The sequence below is a fragment of the Nomascus leucogenys genome, chromosome 22a (genome assembly GCF_006542625.1).
Source record: "Nomascus leucogenys isolate Asia chromosome 22a, Asia_NLE_v1, whole genome shotgun sequence".
Classification (NCBI taxonomy): domain Eukaryota; kingdom Metazoa; phylum Chordata; class Mammalia; order Primates; family Hylobatidae; genus Nomascus; species Nomascus leucogenys.
In genome coordinates this window covers 141,333,886-141,349,823 of record NC_044402.1, presented here as the reverse complement: position 1 = coordinate 141,349,823, position 15,938 = coordinate 141,333,886, and the positions used below count along the sequence as shown (strand labels likewise).

Here is a 15,938-nt window from a genome sequence, read left to right as displayed (position 1 = left end):
TGTGGGTTTAGTCCCTCGTCTTGACTTCGGGGGCGGGAATGCCAGCAGGCTGCCCAGCGCTGGCATCTCAGACACCTGCTGAGGGCCAGTGTTTGTCTGCTGGGGTCTGGGGCCTGAGGCCAGCCTGGCAGGCCTGCTCAGCGCCACTGGGACACTTGCAGAAATGTAACCACTCCATGTGCAAGGAGACCCAGGGGACCTGCCACCCCCAGGAGACCCAGGGGACCTGCCAGCCCCAGGCAGGGAGGGAGGGAGGGCAATGTGCTTGTTCCGGGTCTGCAGGGTAGAGACGCTGCAGCAGGCCCTGGCTGCGTCCCCCAGCACCCCAGCCCCTCCCTGCAGATCCCATCATGCAGGGCCTCCCCGAGGCCACCCTCTGGTCTCCTTTAGGGTCATGGCTCTGCCTGCAGCCTGGAGCCCAGGCCCTGGATCAGTGCCGGCATCGCTCTCCTCCCAGCCAAGCACTGGCTGCTGAGAAAAACAAGACTGCCACCTGGACATCACAGTCCCAGGTGGGTGACAAAGGTCCTGGGAGGGGCTCACACACAGGCTGCCTGGAAAAAGCTCTGCGTTGGACACAGCTGAGCACGGTGGGCACCCTGGTGAGTGCCCCACGCCCCGCCCTCACCCTCCTCTCTCAGGCTGTGGTCAAGGCCAGCCAGCCTCACAGTGGCCTTGCCATGGAGGGGATGCTCTGATCCCTCCGAGCAGGCTGAGATTCTTGGGCTGCTGGTCAGCTGCTAACTGGGGAGGCCCCAGGCCACATGGAACCTGGAGCTGCAGTGACTTGGGGACTTGGAGGAGGCTCCTCGCCCTCCTCCATCGGGGGCGGGGCTGGCCACTGGCACTCAGGGCTCTCCTGCCCTCGGGCACCCATGCCTTTCCTGCAGGACGGGGCCGACCCTCTGCTGCCTCAGGAGGAAGCACAGAGACGTGCTCCAGTGGCATTTCCGACTTGGATGAAAGCAGGGAAGAGCTGAAGCGTCTGGGGAGCCTCCAGGAGGTGACCTCGGGCTGAAAGTGAAGATATGCAACAGCCTGCTCCCCCGGACCTGAGCCAAGGGGCTGCTCTGAGCAGGACGGGGTGGGCCTGGAGGGGAGCCAGGGACCCAAGAGACTTCCGAGGGCCCAGGAGCCAGGCAGCGGCGCCCTGACTCTGCAAACGTTAGATCACAAAGGGCGGCGCTGCGGTTCCCTGCTTTGACTCCTCTGCCAAGAGTGAAACAGCACAGCCTCGAGGTGTTTTAGAAGCTTGTTTTGAAAAATGTAGGCATGTCTTTTATTTCCTGGCAGCTTTCTGGGCAATTAGGGTTCCTCCCACAGGCACAGTGGGGGCTGGCGTCCTGGGCCGGGGGATGGGCAGGGCCTCTGGGGCTGAAGGGGATGGTCTCCTGCTGAGCGGCCTCACGCCAGCCCTGAAAGGAAGGAGGCTGGCCCCTGGCCCAGCTACCGAGGGCAATACTGGGCTGGGCCTCCGGGGACACACACATGGGACAGAAGGGGGTGTTCCAGTGGGAGGGAAGAGAGTTACCACCAGGGGCAGCCAGGGTGACTTCCTGGAGGAGGGGACCTCTGAGCTGCATTCAGTGCCCGGACAGGGGAGGGGTAAGGGAGGGGTTCCCAGGAGAGTGTTGATGCCATGTCCTCTCTCTCCTGCAGACTGAGGTCCTGGGTCTCCCTGTGGCTTCCCTGTCCCCATGGGGCCATGCCCTCAGCCCCCGTGCCCCTTCTCATGCCCTGTCCCTCTTGCTGTCCTCACAGCCTCTCCCTCTCCACCAGCCCCTCTGCTTCCTTGTGTTGACAGCAGCTCCTGCCTCCCGCTCCTTGCCTCACTTGCTTCCCACCTTGGCCAGGTGCTCCGCCAGTCCCTGTGGTCAGCAGGGCCACAGCCCAATCCCCCAGAGGCCCCAGGGCATGCCTGGCCTGGGGGCAGTGGCCCCACACTGTCTGGGTGTCCACACCTGCCCTTTCCATCCATCGCCAGCCTGGGCCGCTGCCTCCTGTCCTCTTGAGATCTTGCTGCCTTCAGCCTGTCCACACCTCAGAGGGAGGGGCCTCCTCGCAGTCCCCCTGCATCTCTGCAGTGGCCACTGGGCCACTGTCACCTCCAGCCACCACCATCAGAGATGCAATCTCGAGATGCAAGCCTGGTCTGCCCCCCACTCCCCACATACCTGAGAGTCTTACTCATGGGGACCCCTGTCACTCCTCCAGGACCCCAGCCCTGTCCCCACGTCCTGCCCCAGTGAGCCTCCAGGGCTGCCTTGCCTGCTCCACTTTGCCGCCTCCAACCCACTCCAGAGCTGATGGCAGGAAATGTTTGCTGAAAGATGGGCTCAAGGGCCGAAGAGGCCGTGCCTGACCCTTGACAAGCTCCTGGACAAGCTCAGAGGACAGTGTGATGTGTGATCCGGGGCTGCCCTCCTGTGTGGAGGCATTGGGGTCAGGGTCCTGGGCTGGCCACAGTCCTGCTCCCACTTGGTGTTCCCTGACCAGCCCGCAGAGCCCAGAGGCGACTTCAGCATGTGCTGAGCCCCGGGCACCACGGGAGAAGGGCAGGGGCTGCACACAGCGGTGTCTAATAACTGACACCTGCTGGCTGAATGAATGACTTGCCCTGCTTTGCAAAGAACCAGGGAATGGATGCCAAGGCACCTGGGTGTCGAGGCTGGTCCCCATACAGAATGAATGGGGTGAAGCCAAGTTGGGGCTCCCACCTGCCTGGTCGCAGACATGCAGCAGTGTGACCAGGTCCTGACCCTTCCAGCCTGTCCTGCCCTTGGATCTGCCCAGAGCCCCCAGCCCCACCATCAGTCAGAACACCAGGACACCCTGTCTGGCCTAGAAGCCCATGGGCAGAAGGAGTGCAAGGAGTGCTATCAGGTGGGATCCTGTGGGGGCAGCTTGTCCCGGCCACCCCTTCATGGTAAATAGGAGGCAGGAGGAGACTGGAGCCTGCAGAGTAGGTTAGGTTAGGAGTGCCCCGGGTCACCATGAGCAGCCCTCGGAGGGAGGGGCCGTGCTTCCCAGGTGGGGTTCTGAGCCAGCCCCAAGAGCCCCTGGTCACGGCACTGCCTCTATTCCCCCACTTGGGATCTGCCCTGGGTGGTCTGCATTCTTGCCACGCCCCCAGGCGGCCCTGGAGCAGCACGGAAGCCTGCTTTGGAGACACACATGGTCCGGACCTGTCAGAGCTGGGGAGCGGCCACCTCCGGCTGCGCTCGGTGAGTCAGGTGGTACGGCCGCCTTCATCCTCGGCAGGGTGTAACTGCGAATGCCCTTCTGGGCAGGGGCGGACAGAAGGGAAGTGCCCTGAAAAGCTCCCTGCCTTGGATCCAGTGAGCCCACGTGGGGCAGTTTATTGCAAGGGAGGGAAAGAGAGGGAGGCCTGCACGAAGGCCCGTGTAGGACAGACGCACATCCATTCAGGAGACTGAAACACCACGGAGCCAATGACTAGCGACTGGTTAAACATTCACAGTGTAGCCATATAATGGAATCTTGTATTGTCATGAAAAAGCATGTTTTCACAGAAAAGTTAGGGCACGGGTAAATGCTCGTGGTGTAACATTGAAAGAAATAGGCAAAACAGAGACCCATAAGAGATGGTAACCCGAAGTGTTTTGTAAAACCCTACCCTTGAAAACAGGTAAGGAAGAACTTCACCAAAATGTTAAAGGCACTTATTTTTGGATGATGGAATTACGGATGTTTCATCCCAATGATCAGAAGATGAACAATATTTACTGAGCAGCTTAGGAGCTAGCACTGTTCTGGAAGCTTGACAGCCCGGTGAACAAAACAGACAAAAATAAATAAATTTAATACTAAAAAAAGATGCATTGCTGCTCTTCTGTCTCCTTAAATCAGAGCAAGGGCACAATCAAGGTTTTGGACTGAAGGAATGAAGAAATGAAGTGGTGAGTACGTCAACAGTGAATGAATGTACCAAGTTTCTGTGGGGAGCTGCCTGGGAGAATGCGGTGTGGCCAGCTGGCCACTTCTCTGCCAAGAAGCTCTAGCTTCACCTTATCACCGAAAACTCAGGAGGATATGAGAATAAGCTGTAGACCTCATGACCCTCTGCCCCCTAAACATTTTAGTATTTCCCATCAACAAGGATATTCTCTCATGTAAGCATATACAATCACCCACAGCAGGAAATTTAACATTGATGCCAAGCTATCAATACAGTTTTCCCCCATTTATATGTTTCATCATTTATTTACTTATATCAGTGTGATGCCATGGATTTCTCCTTTGTTTAATAGATTAGAATCTGTTACTATCATTATTTGTTTTAATGCTCCAATTGTCCCAAACACTGCCACTGGGAGCCCTTCTGGAGGGCCTCTGTGTCCTTTTGATCCATCTCCATCCTTCTCCTAGTGCTTCCTTCCTTTATGGCACAACAAGATGTTCCAGGCTCATCTTGCACTTCTCTTGCCACGAGCCTAGGATCTCCAAGGCATCCTGGTTCTTTTTAGTGGAGACTGGTGTTTAGCAGCCAAGATCGGAGCATGGAAGTGCCCTTTGCTATTGAGGTATTATTGCTTCCATTTCTCTCAGTGGACAGAGTTAGGAACTGTGTATGTAGGTAGACACACAGATGTATATACCTGTGTCTACACCCATCTGTCATAATACATACATGGAAAAAAGTGCTATGAGGTTATACGGATATGCTGAAGTCAAATCTAATACAAAGCCAGAGGTTTCACTTGATGTTTCCTCCTTTCCGTATTTGCAACTCCTATCTTCAAGAGAAGCTCACACCATTCTCAATCTATTTACTCATTTGTTCAACAGCCTCAACATTTCTGACCCATACCACTGTGGAAAACAATGCTACACTTGGAGTTTCATAATTGTTCACCATTCTTTTCACTTTTGTTCACAGATATATAGTCAAAGTATTGTATTAAAAAGTACATGCTGAAATTAGTAGACAGTAATTTTAAAGCAATTATTATAAAGATGAAAAATATGCTCTGGATAGAAAAGGAAATGTCAACATAATGAGGGGAGAAATGAAAAATGCAGAAAAGATCCAAATACAACTTATATGAGTAAAAAGTGAAACAGATGAAACAAACATACTCTGAATGGGATGAATAGGTTAGACTGTGTAGAAAAAAAAATCAGTTAATTTGAAAACATAACAATAGAAATATTCAAAATGAAGGACAAAGAAAAAAGACTTAAAAATAACAAAGCCTCATTCTCATTGTCAATGAGCTCTGGGACAACAGTAAGAAGTTTAATGTACATACAATTTGAGTCTCCAAAAGAGAGGAGAGAAAGGACAGAAAAAATATTTGAAGATGGCTGAGATTTTTTTCAAATTTCATGGAAACTATACACTCACAAATCATGAATCTTAATGAAACCAAGCAGAAGAAATATTTTTAAAACCCTACAACAATACACCTAATAACCAAATTGCTGAAAAGCAGTGATAAAAAGAATATCTTAAAAGCAATCAGAGAAAAAAGATGCATATGCAGAGGAACAAAGATGGGAATGACGGCAGACTTCTCATCAGAAACTATGCCAATCAGAAGACAACAGAGCAGCATCTTCAAAAAATTTAAAACACAAACAAAATCCAAAGTCAATCTGGAATTCTACACCCACCCAGCAGAGCTTTCTTTCAAAAAATGAAGATAAAGAGATTTTCAAATTTTAAAATACCAGAGATAATCTATGCCAGCAGGTCTACACTATAATATTAGAGGAAGTCCTTCAAGCAGAAGGAAAATGATATAAAAATGGAAATCTGGGCCAGGCATGGTGGCTAAGGTCTGTAATCCTAGCACTTTGGGAGGCTGAGGTGGGCAGGTCACTTGAGGCCAGGAATTCAGCCTAACCAACATGGTGAAACCTTGTCTCTACTAAAAATACAAAAATTAGCTGGGTGTAGTGGTGGGCACCTGTAGTCCCAAGTACTCAGGAGGCTGATGCAGGAGAATCATTTGAACCCGGGAGGCAGAGGTTGCAGTGAGCCGAGATCGTGCCACTGCACTCTAGCCTGGACGACAGAGTAAGTAAGAATCCGTCTCAAAACAAAAACAAAAACTAAACTAAACTAAAATTTAAAAAATAAAATTTTTTTAAAAAAGAAATCTGGACCTACACGAATAAATGAAGAAGACTGGAAACAGTAAATATGTGGGTAAATATAAAAGACTTTCTAATTTTTAATCTCTTTAAATGATAATTGACAGTTTTAAAGAAAAAAAAAACATCGGCCAGGTATGGTGGCCTATGTCTGTAATCCCAGCACTTTGGGAGGCTGACGTGGGTGGATCACGAGATCAGGAGTTCAAGACCAGCCTGGCCAAGATGGTGAAACCCTGTCTCTACTAAAAATAAAAAACTAGCTGGGTGTGGTGGTGGGTGCCTGTAATCTCAGCTATTCAGGGGGCTGAGGCAGAGAATTGCTTGAACCTGGGAGGCGGAGGTTGCAGTGAGCCAAGATCACACCACTGCACTCCAATCTGGTGACAGAGTGAGACTCCATCTCAAAAAAACAAACAAAAAGTTAACAGTGCATTATTTGGTTTATAACATGTGTAAAGTAATATATATGACAACAATAGCATGAGGGCCAGAAGGGAAATGGATGTATGCTGTTATAAGGTTATTATATCATACTTGAAAGAGTATAATATTATTTGAAGGTAAACTATGTTAAGTTAAAAATGTGTTTTAAATCTAGAATAATCACACAAAAAAAAATCAGAGGTGTAACTAATAAGCCAGTAGTAGAGATAATATGAAATCATTTTTAAAAATGAAAAAGAAGAAACTACAGAGAACAGATGTAACAAATAGGAAGATGATAAGTTAAAATTCAACCATATTGATAATTACATTAAATGTAAATGGTCTAAAACACTCTAATTAAAAGAAAAAGATTTGTCAGGCTGGATTAAAAAAAATCAATACTACACTTCTTTTTTTTTTTTAGCATTTACAAGAAAAAGAATCAAGGACACAGTCATTAAGGTGTGGTAAGGGTTTTGCTGAAGATTTCACAGGAAGCCAGAACAGGAAGCCACAACAAATGCTCAGACTGCAGTTTTATCAGTGTCGTGCCCACTGCCTACACACATCTCCTTTCTTCATGGCTCCCCTAGTGGGATGTGAGGATCATTTTGTGCCTCAAGCAGAGGCCAGCCTCACCCCCTGGCTCATCCCCACTCCAGGATCTTCTCCTCCATACATGCATCAGCCTCTCTCCTTCCTCACATAGGACAGCCTGGCCCTGTCCAGCCCAGGGGCTTCCAGCCCTATTCCAGCTCACTCAGCCAAGAAAGGGCTCATCAGAAACCACAGATGTTAGAAGGCAGAGGGCAGTATAAATGATAACCAACGTTTTTATGGCCACCTTTACAAATTGCTGTTCCCGTGTGCAGCCTTATGGCTTCCCATGGCCCATCACACACAGAAGTGTCACAGACAACACTTCATGCCAGTATCACACAAACTGACCTGCCTTCCCTGTGAGCCTCTTCTCTAAGCAGGTCACCTGCAGAGGTGGGGCAGTGCAGACAGAGACTTTCCTTATGGGGCCCAGCATGCAGCCAGGACCCCCTATCACACTACCATGTTCCAACAGCTGTGCCTGTGCCAGGGGTCAGGCCAGTCCTGGGAGGGAGCCGGCCATGGGCTGAGGCTGAAGTGTGCAGGTCCCGCATCTCTGTGTGGAAAAGCTGACTCCCAGGCTAAGACTCACCCTGTCAGGGAAGGTGGGACTGCTTCTGCTTTGGGGCACACACGGTGCAGAAATGTGCTGGTGGCCACCACCATGAGCCCACCATGTGGATGGGGCACAGGAGGACTCACTGCTCAGGGCGCAGGCATCTTGCTGCATGCATCCTCTGGCCTCAGCAGGGGTGGAAGAGAGAGTCCTTCACCGGGGCACCACCACCACTGCAGCCCCAGGCTGTCGTCTGAGGCCTATTCTGAGCCCACCACCAGAATGGTGGCATGAGGATGGATGTGGTCCCTGCCTTCATGGGCACATCCCAAACAAGAAAACTAAGGAGCAACCCAGGTGAGGTCAGAACCAACAAGCTGCAGTGAGCACAGAGGGTGGGGCTGGGGGAGTGTCTGAGCGGGGGGGGGTGGGGCGGGAGGGCAGAGGGGGTCAGGAAAGTGTAGCAGGGATTCTGGCGAGGAGAGACAGGATCCCACTGATGTTTTGTACGGCTCCCTTGGCCACTCTGCACAGCGGAGGGCAGGCTGGAGGGAGAGGGCAGGAGCTGGAGGTCAGCAAGGGGGTGCCACAGGTGTCCAGGCAAGTGGGGATGGAGCTTACGTCTGGAAGGTGACAGCTGGGAAATGGTCCAAGTAGACATGTAGGCGGAGCTGCTGCTGACGTGGACAGTGAGGGAGAGGAGGGAGGCATTGGGGCGGCTCTCAGGGGTTCATTCACAGAGATGGGTGGGGGCCAGGGAGCTGCTGCTGACGTGGAGGGTGAGGGAGAGGAGCAAGGCATTGGGGAGGCTCTCAGGGGTTCATTCATGGAGATGGGTGGGGGCCAGGGAGGAAGCAGGACTTCTGTTTGGGTCCCACTGAGTTTGGGGTGGCACAGTAAGAGGCAGCTGTACACAGGAGTCTGAAGGCCCCTGAATCTGCATTCTGAGCCTCAGTTTCCTCATGTGGACTGGGCATGACTGTCCTGCTCCATCCTCTCAGGCACTGCCTGTGAGGTCCAGGCAGATCACAGGTGTCCTGGGCTTATGGCCTTCACCTGGAGTCATCAGGCTCTCTCACTCCAGCATCCTCCTTGACTCCAGCCCCATTCCACTTCCCCAGGATCCCCTTCCATCTGCTTCCGCCACACCCAGGCAGACGCAAGAAGCGGGTGCTGAGGGGCAGGACCACCGTGGCGAAGCCCACAGCATGGGGTGGGCCAGCCCTGGAACCTCACTGAATAGGGTGGCCAAGGGGTAGCCCAGGACCCTCCTCTCAGCCAAGGGGCTCCTGCATTTGCTGGGGTGTTTCATGAGCTCAGAAAAGAACAGAGACGGCAGTGATTTCTCCCCACGTCTGCTCCCAGATTTGCGCATGCGCAGGCCTCGGTCCCACTGAGACAGTCCCTGTGGGTCAGGGTAGATTTTCCAGATGGCTTGGAGCTGGCGACCACACAATCATGACAGTGATGGGGTGTGTCACAGGTATGACCTGATGGGGGAGCTTCGCCACACAGATGGGGAGACAGAGGCTCAGGGAGGAAATGACCAGACAAAGGTCACAGGCTGCATGTGAAGTCCCACATCAGAGCAGCTGCCCTGAGCTCCCTGTTCCGGGAGGGGTAGGGCTGGGACTGTGACCGGATGGTAATGTGCAGTGCCAGAGCCAGCAGACTTGGGGTGTGGCACCAAGCCTCAGGGCACAGAGTAGGGGTTTGGCCAGCAGCAGCGAGGGTCAGTCTGACTGTCCGCATTCCTCCTTCTTGCCTGCGGGGCTCTGCAGGGCACCACCCACTCTCGGCCCTCAAATCCTCCCTGCCTCTGCTCAGGGCTCTGTCGGGGGTCCTGATGCCAAAGAAACTGAGATCCTACCGTGGCCCAAAGACCGTGCTGTGGATGGGGGCAGTGCTTGGAGCCAGGGGCTTCAGTGTAGGGGGCACCAGGAAGATTTCCTCTCTCATTCCCTGCACCTGCCCCCAGGAAACCACTCCACCTGCACAGACCCCACAGACCGCGGCAAGCTCCGTCTTAATGCACACTGGCAGTTCCTGCATGGCAGGATAGCGGCAGCGTGCCACACTCCTCAGCACGCCACACTCCTCAGCACGCCACACTCCTCGGCGCGCCACACTCCTCGGCGCGCCACACTCCTCGGCCCGCCACACTCCTCGGCGCGCCACACTCCTCGGCGCGCCACACTCCTCGGCGCGCCACACTCCTCGGCTGCATTATCTTTGTGTGTAGAACCTTAGCAATAAAATGCACTTTCAACACTTTTCAGAGCCTTACAACTTATCACACACATACAGCTACTGTGACATGGGAAAGAAGCAAAACGATGGGTCCCTTCTGGAAAGGGGGCCACTCCATGTGTGGCAGAGCTGTCTTGCTAGGGCCGTAATCCATGTGCTATTTCTGATGAAGACAGAAGAAGCACCCACCTCATGCAAGAGCACTTCTAATTTCTACCTGTGACTTGCGGGCAGTGTCAAAGGGAGGCACATTCATTCATTCAGACAACAAGCCCACTCTTGGTCAAGCGACGGGCTGGGGGTGGAGGAGCGCAGAGGTCACTGCAGTGGGATGGGGGCTGGAAGTTCCTCGCTGGGCCTGACATGGGAGTCTGAGTCCAGGGCCAGCAGACTCCAGGCCCCTACTGACTGGAGCTGGACAAGGGCCAGAGCCAGGGGCCTCAGAAGAGGGTCCGCTCAGCCTGGGTGGGCATGGGAGGCCCCAGGCAGGTCCACTTCCTTCAGAACAAATGCCTCCCTTCTTTCCACCTGGCTTCAGCCCTAACCTGCTGCCAACCACCCCTTTCTCTCTCCCTCCTTGACCACAGAGCCGTCACAGTTACTTCAGGCAAGGTGTCCTGGGCAACACACCCTCAAGAATCCTGCTAAGCAAACAGAAAGGTGAAGTGCACTGCAGGCACTGTGTCCACATCGGCAAATGTTTTTCAAATAATATCTTTGTTTCAGGAAAAAGCTCTGATGGAGATAAATGTTTTGTTAGCAGCCAGAAGGTTCATTTCTGACGAAACCCTTGTTTTCCTAGCAGATCTTCCCACGTTAGAGCTGTTTCCCCCAGTTGCTCTGGCAAGGGCAGATGTTTTTGGTGAGGCTGTTAAGTGGGTTAACCAATTTAATAATATTTTCACCTGTGACCGTAAGTGGGAACGGTGAGCCTGGCCCAAATGCTTAAGGAGCCTCTTGAGTTCTGTTCGGATGGTGCCAATGTGAGTGTCCCATACCTCAAGTAGACAGGCCTCCTCCAGCTCGGGCCAACGCTGAGCACCATTCTGTCCTACCCACTTTGTACTTCCAGGAGTCAGTCCCGTTCCTCTGCCCAAGTCCTGGTCCAGAGGGACTTTCAGGGGGTAGCACCGACAGCATGGCTGCCCCTCCCACCACGGTCAGGTCACCCAGTGCTGCCACCGAGGCGGGGAGGCCTTCCCGAGAAGGTGGGGAAAACGCAGTGGGTGCTGTGGATGGTGTTGGCAGTTGTGGGGTGGGAGGCGTACTAGAGGGCATGTGGTGGAGGAGGCCCTGTGGATGGAGGTGGGGAAGGATGACGACAACCATGCAGAGGATGTGGATGGTGACGACGGGAAGCTGGGGACCATGGGGAAGGTGGTGGTGGAGGCAGTGCTGCTGATGGTGGGGTTGAAGGTAGTGGTGTTGATGGTGGAGTTGGCAGTACAGGTGGTGTTACTCCGGGCAGCACAGATGGCAGAGGCGACATGGCTGGCAGTGGGTTGAGGCTGGAGGTGGGCGAGGGTGTGGGAGGGCTGATGGTGGAGGTGGCAGTGGTGATGGAGCTGGAGGGGACTCTACTTGAGGCTGGCTCAGCAGTTTTCTAGATATGATCTGGGGTGTTTCAGGGAACCACCAGGTACCAGTGCACCGTGGCCTACTCAGGGCGAGTGCTCCATGCAGTTACCAGGTGCATTTCATTACCTGGGCTGCCATAAGGGCTTGGCCTAGGGTCACACTCTGGGAGCCATGGAGACAGAACTGGCACTCGGGCCTGTTCCTTCAGCTGAGCTGAGCCTGCTGTCATGAGTCCCTGGCCCCAAGAGTCCCACTGGGAGTCCTGTTTGGAGAGTCTGAGCCTGAGCGGCCAGCCCCCAGACTGCGGAGAGGAGCGCAGGGAGGGGCAAGCCTGTTGCTAGCCTGCCTAGGAGGGTCTGCGAAGAAGCAGGCCCTGCCCTAAGCGCCTGGGCAAGGGGTCCAGCCTCCTGGCTCTGGGCCGCACTGGCGTCCACGGGGGGCGGGGCTGAAATGGCCCAAGGAGGGGCTTCAACCTTCGCAGGCCAGGCGCCCCACTTGGGAAACTGAGGCCCGGGAAGCCCGTGCCCACGGCTACATTGCCATGTGCGAAAACCTGGGCAGTACCAGGGCCCCCTGCTCTCCTCTGGGAATCAGGCGCCGGGAAGACGCGCTCGGCAGGTCTGGCAGGGGCCGGGGCGCCGCGCTCCACTCGCCCCCGCCTCGGTGCCCGGCGGCTGCCGCCCCCGCCCCGCCCGCGCGCCTCTCCCACGGGCCGCTGTCCGGCCTTGGCCGCCGCGGAGGAAGCGCTGTCCTCATTCCACCTCGGGCCGCCCCGGTGCCAAGTGGCTGGCGGCGGCGGCGGGAGTCCGGGCCCGGCGGGCAGCGGCCGGGGCGCAGCGCCCTCCCCTCCCGGGCGCCCCGCGAGCCCGGGGGTTACTCACGTAGAGTCCGGAGTGCTCGGCACCGAAGAACGGGAAGGGCACCGAGAGCGGCCGCAGCCCCGAGCCGCCGTCGTCCTGCTTGGGGGTGACGGCGTCGCCGCGCTCGGCGCCGAACGGGTAGAAGTCAGCGAGGGCCACCGCGCCGCGCACCCCGCGCGCCCCAAGCCCCAGGGCCGCGGCCACCAGCAGCGCCCAGGCGACGCCGTGCCGCATCGCGGGGGTGTGCGGGCGGGACGGGGCGCGGGCGGAGCAGGGCGCTGGGGGACTAGGCTGCGCGCGCGGGTGGCCAGCAGGGCCAGGCGGGGTGCGGGGAGCGCGGGCGCGACCTCTCGCCGCGCCGTCGGGGGCTCCGCGTCCCGCGCCCGTTCGGCCGGGCCGCGCTCTCGCCGCAGCTCCGCAAAGGAAAGCGCCGGGCGGGACCGCGTTCGGGGCCAGCCCCGCCCCTGGGGCCACGATTTAAATATCCAGACCGGCGGTCACTCGGGGGGGCGGGGCCATGCAAATCGAGCGTCTCTTAAAGCGCCAGGCCCCGTGGGAGGGCGCGGGCGCGCGGGGAGCTCAGTCCCCTGGCCTGGGCACAGGCAAGGTGAGGGCTCTGTGGGCGCGCGCCCTGTGGTGGGGCCATGCTCCGCCCCGGGTTCCTACCCTAGTGGGGGCGCCTGGGTCCTCAGAGCGGTCCTGGGACAGACCTGTGTCCCTAAGGCCTGAGACGCTGGGCCCGCCCTGAAGGTGTGTCATCACGCGGGGGGGCGGGAGGGGCACCCTAGCCGGGCAGTGCCTGGATGAACCCGTTCCATGCTGCCCCCTTCCCAGCCCTGAGCATGGGGACGCCAGGCTTCCAGCCACTGGGGCAGGCTACCCCCGGAGCCCACTCCCTGCCTGGGTCTGTGTGAGGAAGAGCCTGGGCCGGAGACTTGGAGGCACGGAACAAAGTGTTTGCATCTGCGTGGCCACATCAGGAGAAATTCCTGGCAGGCTCAGGATCTCGGGGGCGACCCCTGGGTAAAGCAAACCCTCCGTGGGAGAAGACTGACCCACTCAGGCCCTGGGGGCAAGCGCGCCCATGACACCGTCCTTGGCAGGTGGGGGCAGGACTCTGAGTCCCAGTATTTGAATTCAAGGTCCCCACCCTGTGGCCTGCCAGCCCTCCCCCCTGTCTCTTGGGCTGCTGGCCTGGGCATTGCTCTGCACCTGCCTGTCCTGCCTCAGGGGCTCAGCCGGGACCACCTTTATGTCCCCAGGCCCATGGCAGGGTCTGATTCCTGGAACTCACCCGGCCCACCGTGGTCTCTTCTCTTAGATCCTGGTGTTGGGTGATGTTGGCTGCGTGCCACACTGGGGCCCCCAAAGATAAGAGTGCACCCCTTGAAGACAAGCAGGAAAGCCCCGGCTGATGGTAACTGCACCTACCACTGAGGTGCTGGGTGGTTTTTTGTTTGTCTTCGCGTTTGTATCTTCTGAAATGTCTCAAGTGAGCACGTGTTGTTTTTCAGTGAGAGCCAGGCACAGTCAATGTTATTTTTAAGAAGCAGCAGAGGGTTCTCTGCGTGTGACTGGGTGTTGCTGGTTCTCACGGATCCTGCCCTTGGTGTTTTCACTCAGAGGTTCACGACCCTTTAGACTTGGCGTCAGGGCCAGGTGCAGAATTGTTAAGGAGGGAGCTGACCCTGCACTGGCACGCCCCTGAGAGTGAGCACCTCCTGAAAGCTTGCCCCTGGCGCCTCTCCCACGCTGCATGGGGTGGCAATTCTGTTTGCAGAGAGGCAAACTGAGCCTGGGAGGGGAAGGGCTCTGTCCCGCAGTTAGCCCTTAGGTCACAGTCCCAGCTTTCAGAGCTCCAGGACAGCAGCACAGCCATGGTTCCAGGGCCAGGAAGGTCAAGGCCTCCTGTCTTTGGAGGGAGGCACCAGAGAGGGCGTGGAACTGTAGAGTCCCTACTTGAGGCTGGCTCTCGGTGAGAGCCTGGCGAGGAGAGACATGTCTCCACGCACATGCACACACGTCCACGCACACATGCATACTTATTCACACGCACGGAGGCAGCGTACGCACATACACGGGGCCTCAAGAACACACTTTAACCCTTTCCTCAGCCCAGCCCTGGCCTCCCTGGGCAGGGAGGGCTGCTCCCACCTCTCACTGGCACAGGCCATGGGGTCAGGACAAGGCCCCATGTAGCAGCCTCGGGAACAGAGCTGCCAGGCGTCACCGTGGCGGGAATCAGGGAGAACGCTTTTCTATTTGTCTTTTTTCTAGAAGAACCTGGCAGCCCTCTATCCTCTTTTCAGTGCATTTAGGGCCTGGCTGAACGGCCCTTCCTGTGAGTTTGCGAAGGTGGGAGGTGGCAGTGCCAACCCCAGGGCAGGATTTCTCCGCTGAAGAGGTGTTGTCATGGGGATGTGAGGCTTTGACCCCCACTAGGGCTGGCCCACCTCCTGCCCTGTCCCCACTACCCATCCACTTCCCACCACATGCTCCTGCTCTGCTCTCAGAACCCAGCCCGGGGTGCTGCCTCCCAGCCAGCTGCCCAGGCCAGGCACCCTTATCGCCACTGCCGACCTTCTCTTGAGCACACAAGACAGGGGCCTGGGTAACAACCCATTTCTGGGCTGGGTTTGGGTCAACTTGGGGGCAGGGCTGCCCAGGGCCCAGGGCACCTTGGGGCACACAGTGGTACTCAGTGGCTGCACCGAGTGGAGGCCTGTTTCTTCAGGCGGGTGGGCTGGTGGGCCTCACGGGGGTCGCTGAGCAGTGTTGGAAATGCTCAGGCCCGTCCTTGTCCCAGAGAATCAGAGCTCATGGGCCTGGGGAGTGGCTGGCAGTGGGCCAGACCCTGGTCATGGCCCGGAGAGGCCACACTTCCTCGGGCCTGTACCCTGCTGACCAGCCTTGGCCTGCGCCCTGTGCAGATTTTCAGCTGGGCCCGGGGAGCTGGGGGTTAACACAAGGCCCCGCTGCTGCTGGGCATTACATTTCATTAAAAACAAAACAAAACAAACAAAAAAAAAATAAAAAAAAAAACAACACAACTCTGCAGGCAAAAAAGAGAAAAAAATGTTTTTTTCAGGTGCTAAAAATATTATCAGGAAATACTTTTCAGCAATGTGCTGTTTTAGGCTCCCCTCTGGACTCAAGGGCGCCTTTGTCTCTGCCACAGAAAATCCACATTTATCAAAACCAAAATTGTTTTATCAAGCAGGCTCATGTTCTGTGGCCAGGAAACCCGAGCCTCCCCAACCGGCCTGTGACATTTTAATTTAGGGCCTGAGTGTGTGTGCAATTTAGATGGGGTGCCCCGGGAGCTGCCCTCAGGATGCCCCAGGACTCGGGGCTCCACGCAGGCCAAGGTGGGGGTGCCCTCCCCAACCTGCACCTGGTCGGCTGGGCCTGTTTGGTCCTCACAGGGTAGGGGTGGGAGATCCTGGGGGTTCAGGCCTGAGTTGCCGGGGCAGGGGCTGGCTGGCTGTAGCCCACCCTAACTTTCTCTCCTCCTCTCCCAGAAGTGGCAGGTGGAGTGCAGGTCC

General features: G+C 56.1%; 1 protein-coding gene across 1 annotated transcript in view; it reads right to left on the bottom strand.

Moving 5' to 3' along the window:
• Positions 1-12,820, bottom strand: part of SNED1 (sushi, nidogen and EGF like domains 1) — a 99,804-nt gene extending 86,984 nt beyond the window's left edge. The window contains exon 1 of the mRNA XM_030802321.1: positions 12,415-12,820. Within this exon, the coding sequence (XP_030658181.1) occupies positions 12,415-12,627 (213 nt within the window). The 5' untranslated portion in view covers positions 12,628-12,820. The remainder of the gene's footprint in view (positions 1-12,414) is intronic.
• Between the last annotated feature and the right edge of the window lie 3,118 nt (positions 12,821-15,938).